A 5,934-nucleotide genomic window follows, 5' to 3' on the forward strand; every position below is an offset into this window, starting at 1 on the left:
ACGCAAAATTAACGCGTTAACTTGCCCAGCACTAGTTTGTATATTTAACATGTTAAACTTCTTTATATTTAACTTGTTAAAGCTTCTTAACAAACATGTTGAATGGAGTTTTTTGGAATATTTAGGATCAGTAGTCGTGTTTCCATGAACATATTTTCGTGCTAATTTTGCAGAATCACAGACGTTTTTACGCTCAAATGAGGTTGTTTTTTGTCAAATAAGAGTTAATGGATTTTAAAAAACGAACATTTAGGTCACATGACTCGTGTCTTTCTGGATATTTATTCATAATTTGAACCGTCGCCATCTTGTTATTTTGCAACCAGAAGTGAGACAAGAGGGCGGAACTACGAACAACTAAGAAATGAATAAAACATTTGTGTGTGTTTCCGTACTACTGTCTTTGTGAGGACCATGTGTTTAGCCTGCAGAGTGAGGACACTTTTCTTTCCCCTCCAGGCGGTGGTGGAGGAAGTATTCAATACCTTTAGTATTAGTATTAAAAAAAAAAAAAAGGACTGTATATAAGAAGTGGACATAGTCGTCGTGACGTAACCCATTGGACCAATGTTTTTTTTCTTTTAACAGATGAATAGGAAGTGACCATATCTGGACTGAGGAGTGACGTAGAGACGCCGTATACATCTCTGGTAGAGACCTGTCAATCACTGTGTAGCCCCGCCCTAAAGCATCCCCTGCTTTATGGTCTGTTTGACTCTAAATGGACCATAATGTACTAAATGAACATCATGCTGTATTGAAGAAGACTTGAAACTAGAGATTGAGACCATAAACTCATGTTTACAATGTTTACTGAGGTAATAAATCAAGAGAGAAGTAGAGTCATTTTCTCATAGACTTCTATACAACCAGAGGAGTCGCCCCCTGGTGGACACTAGAGAGAATGCAGCTTTAACACATGAAGCTCTTCCTGTTCTCTTCTTCTTCTTCTACTCTTTTAACTGGCAGATTACAAACATGTAGACAAGTTTATTCTCTTCAGCTCATAACTCACTTTTTTTTTTTGCGACATTTCCTTAAAATTTGCTGAACAATTGAATGGAAACACGACAACTGTTTGTTAGCTCGTCTCAGTCTATAGACAGTGAGAGGAAGAGGAAACCCACCAATGAATGGATGCTAACCTGAGGGGGGGGGCTTCTATTCTCCAGGCTTCAGGTGGGCGGGGCTTAGCACACATCATCACTGCTCATGACGAAACCCCGCCCACCACCTCCTCCTCCAATCACAACCTGTTATCTTCCTGCTCAGGTATGAAGAGGAGCTGCTCCTCCTCCTCCTCCTCCTCCTTCTGTGGGAGTCCAGACCAACACATGCTCTATTCCTCCTCCTCCTCTTCTTCTTCCTCTCCAGCCATCACCTCCACCAGCAGCTCAGCGGTGCAGGTCGCCTCACCGAGACTGTTGACCGCCTTCACCGTGTACTTGGAGTCATCGTCACCTGACACCTGGAGAGGAGGTGAAGATGAGGTGAGGAGGAGGTGAGATGAAGAAGAAGTGAGGAAGAGGTGAAGAGGAGGTGAAAAGGAAGTAAAGACTAAGTTAAGAAGGAGTGAGGTGGAGGTGAAGAGGAAGTGAAGAGGGTGTGAAGACGAAGTGAGGAAGAAGTAAAGAGGAAGTAAGGTGGAAGTGACATGGAGGTAAAGAGGAAGTGAATAGGAAGTGAATAGGAAGTGAAAGGAAGTGAAGAGGAAGTGAGGTGGAAGTGAGGAGGAAGTGAAGAGGAAGTGAGGTGGAGGTGAAGAGGAAGTGAATAGGAAGTGAAGAGGAAGTGAGTTGGAAGTGAAGAGGAAGTGAAGAGCAGGTTTCACAACAGAATAACAAAGAACAAAGGAGTCGACCTCTGAAATGACCAGACTGCAATTTCCTTCCTCGTCGTAGTCGATTTGAAAATGCCGCGTCTCTTTGATCGGCTGCTCGTCTTTGTACCAAACCACCTCTGGATCGGGGAAACCTGGAGAACCAGTATTGATGATCAGGATCAATAAGAACCAGTATTGATGATCAGGATCAATAAGAACCAGTATTGATGATCAGGATGAGGTCTTTTACCTTCGATCTTGCAGTCGAAGCGAGCAGCGCTGCCCTCCACCACCTCAACGTCTTTGATCACAGAACTGAACGAAGGTTTACACTCTGTCTTCTGATCGAACTCCAAACACTCCAGGAACTGGTTATCTTCTACACACACACACACACACACGCACACACACAGTGTCACACTAGATATAATAACATTAACAACAGAAGAAGAAGGTTCTGGTGACCCGGCTGACCTTCGGTCGGCGACCCTTTCTTGGCGCTGACTCCGGCCATCATTGCCATGGTCGACAGGCGGCCGATGGCTCGAACAGCGTGACCGGTTTTCTACCACAGAAGAAGAAACACGGTCACTTCCTGTCCTGCTGAGGTGTGTTAATAACCTAATGATCTAATAGAGCAGACATCTTTGTTACATTCCCTTTTGTTCTGTTGTTTTTCTACTTAGAACTGTTTATTTTGTATTACAGTATAAAATGCTGTGTCATGTTATAGCATGCTGTGTCATGTTTACCTGCCATTTCCTCCTCAGGATGTACTTCTTCATCCTCTCCTTGGAGAGCTTCTTGGCCTTCATGGTGGTGGTGTCCTGCTTCAGCCAGGTGTGTTCATAGCACTGAGCACAGGTGAGCCTGGCCCTGACACACACACACACACACACACACACACACACACACACACACACACAGAGGCTTCAGACAGAGGGCTATTGATGCTATCGATTCTATCGATGCTATCGAGTGTGTTCTTACTTCATGTCTTTCTTCAGCAGGTTGGTGATGAAGTCTTTTCCGTTGTCTGAGATCTCGTCGAAGGCGTCGTCCTCAAAGTCCCAGGAGGCCGAGGTCACGTTGGACAAAGTCTCGTTGTCGTTGTCGCCCATGAAGGGAGACAAACCGCTCAGCCTGAGGGACGACAACACAGAACTGAGCCAAACTGAGCTGAACTGAGCTGAGACAAACTGAGACAAACTGAGCCAGACTAAAGTTAACTGAACTACATACTACTACTAGCTAAAAATAAAAACAAAATAAATGAAGCTAAGCTAAGTGAAGCTAAGCTAAAATAAGCTAAACTCAAAGACCATAAAAACAAAATGATGCTAAGCTAAAGATAGACTCACAGTATGTAACAGATGACTCCTATACTCCACATGTCGGTGGGATAACTGATGGCTTCATAGTTGATCACTTCTGGAGCCACAAACTCTGGAGTCCCAAATAAAACCTTCAGAGTTCCTGCGTTTTCTGTTGAAGAGAAAAGAGTTTGATTAAAAGATAAACAGTCAAAAATGATCAGGGGCGGCCATTTTAGGACATATCAGGCTAACTGTTGACATTATCAATGTCGTTTTCTCTAAACCTGCTTTCTGAAACAGAGCTCCGCTCTGTGTTAGCATTGTCTTAGCATTGTCTTAGCATAATAATAGCATACTGTTAGCATAATAATAGCATAATGATAGTATAATGTTAGCATAGTGTTTGATTATTTGTATATTTACTTAGATGCATCATTAACTGAAGTATATTTAATGTAAATCCATTGGATATTTGTCTCAGTCTGGATCAATAAAGTTTAGTCAAACTCCTCAGTGATGTCACCTAGTCGCCTGGCGAGGCCGAAGTCGATGAGTTTGATTTTCCCGCCGGTCTTGTTGACACACATGATGTTCTCTGGTTTCAGGTCCAGGTGGACGATTCCCTGTTTGTGGATGAAACTGACGCCATCGATGATCTGCAGCATGTATCTAATCACCTCCCTTTCCGTCAGCTCGAAGTCCTCATCGATGATTCGCTCAAACAGCTCGCCACCGGAGATCCTACAGAGAAACATCTGGTTCATAGGACTACAGAGTAACATCTGGTTCACAGGACTACAGAGAAACATCTGGTTCAAAGAACTACAGAGAAACATCTGGTTCATAGAACTACAGAGAAACATCTGGTTCATAGAACTACAGAGAAACATCTGGTTCATAGGACTACAGAGAAACATCTGTTCATAGGACTACAGAGAAACATCTGTTCATAGAACCACAGAGAAACATCTGTTCATAGAACTACAGAGAAACATCTGGTTCAAAGAACTAGACATCTGGATCGTAGGACTACAGAGAAACATCTGATTCAAAGAACTACAGAGAAACATCTGGTCCGTAGGACTACAGAGAAACATCTGCTTCATAGAACTACAGAGATACATCCAGTTCAAAGAACTACAGAGAAACATCTGTTCATAGGACTACAGAGAAACATCTGCTTCAAAGAACTACAGAGAAACATCTGCTTCATAGGACTACAGAGAAACATCTGATTCATAGGACTACAAAAACACATCTGTTCTGCTACAGCTCATAGAACTACAAAAACACTATCAGTCTGACAACGGTTTAGCCTCTGAGGACAACGATCTTAGAGCATCTTGCAGTCTCATCTCTCGAAACATCACTAAAGAAAAGAGCTCATAAATCTGAGTCATTTTTCATGATAGCCGATTGGTTCCCAGATTAGAACATCAGCCAATAAGCTCCCCCTCTTTTACCTCCACACAATCTGTTTACCTTCATTCAACCAAAGTCTGCTGCATCGTGATTGGTCGATACAATTCAGACTACAAACTCAAACCAGAAGGATTCTTTCCGGAGGAAAACCCTACCAAAATAAGAGTCTGATGACTTCCTTCTTGTCCATCAGTTTTTAACTCGTCAGCAGATATTTCGTGTTTATCAGAATAACTAAATGTTTCTAAATTATGAGATATTTCTGCGTTATAATCAGATAAAGACTCTGTTGATCATCACTGCTCTAAAATTAGCAGACAGGAAATAGCTGCTGTCATTCCGCTCACAGTTGGACAGAAAGTTATTTTCCAACGTCGTTTGAAACAAAAACATCTGGTTTGTGTTTCCAGTTCAAACTGATCAGAGATCAGCTGCAGGTTTAACATTCTACAGTAAAAAGAAGATTTGAACAAAACGTGTAGAATCATAAAAGTTTATTATTTTATTTCATAACCTAAATGGAAGAAGAAGTTTGTGGAGGGAACTCGTCTGTATGCTAAGCTAAGCTAACCAGCTGCTGGCATTAATACATTTAACATAAGTTAGCTTCTTATTTATCTTCTTTTTCTTTTGTTAAATTTAGTTTTCTCTGTTTTAACATTGTTAAGAAAAATATAATTATCCTGTATTTAATAAATAATAAAACCAACGTACATCTCGAGCACCATGACGATGTCCGACTTCCCCTCGAAGGCGTCGATGCACTGCACCAGTTTCGGGTGGTGCAGGCTGTTCATGATGCCGATCTCGTGCCGGACGTTGTCCTTCTCCTTCGCCGAGTACGCCTTGATGAACTTTCCCGCCCACACCTTCTTCGTGGCCTTCTCCACCAGCTTGAAGACCTGACCAAACTTCCCCCTGTCACACATAAACACGGTGACGTCTTTAGAAATGGCCTCTTCACGTTACATCACAGGTGCATTATGGGTGAGGAGTGAGTGGGCGGAGACTCACGTTCCCAGCCGCTCCTCCACGTCGTACAGCTCCTTCACCTTCACGTCGGTCCTGATGGACACATCTCTGTAGTCGGGCTCCTTGTCCAGGTCTGAAAACACAGAGGTCAGAGGTCACCGGGAGGGGTGGGGCGTAATGTTATGTTAGCATATGCTAGCTTGTTAACAGGAAGTCTGAGTCATCATACCTTCATCCTCCTCCTCTGCCTCGGCCTCTTCATCTGTCAGACGAACCAAACAGCAGCAGTTAGTTCAGTTAGTCCGTTTAGTTCAGTTCATTAAGTCCTGGTTAGTCCTGGTTAGACTTAGTCCTGGTTTAGTTTAGTAGATTAAGTCCTGGTTTAGTTTAGTAGACTTAGTC

The 5,934-nt window shown here is 42.8% G+C and overlaps 1 protein-coding gene across 1 annotated transcript; it reads right to left on the bottom strand.

Moving 5' to 3' along the window:
• Nucleotides 1-885: 885 nt before the first annotated feature.
• On the bottom strand, nucleotides 886-5,794 carry LOC116401514 (myosin light chain kinase, smooth muscle-like; the record flags this gene model as incomplete). Its single annotated transcript, XM_031879954.1, has 11 exons — nucleotides 886-1,468; nucleotides 1,862-1,974; nucleotides 2,073-2,201; nucleotides 2,297-2,387; nucleotides 2,575-2,698; nucleotides 2,813-2,965; nucleotides 3,184-3,307; nucleotides 3,662-3,879; nucleotides 5,275-5,478; nucleotides 5,575-5,665; nucleotides 5,762-5,794. Coding segments are annotated over 11 exons (1,409 nt in total), but the record flags the coding sequence as incomplete, so codon positions are not given.
• Between the last annotated feature and the right edge of the window lie 140 nt (nucleotides 5,795-5,934).

Source organism: Anarrhichthys ocellatus, unplaced genomic scaffold (genome assembly GCF_004355925.1).
Source record: "Anarrhichthys ocellatus isolate YVR2014 unplaced genomic scaffold, GSC_Weel_1.0 scaffold496, whole genome shotgun sequence".
In the NCBI taxonomy this organism is placed as follows: domain Eukaryota; kingdom Metazoa; phylum Chordata; class Actinopteri; order Perciformes; family Anarhichadidae; genus Anarrhichthys; species Anarrhichthys ocellatus.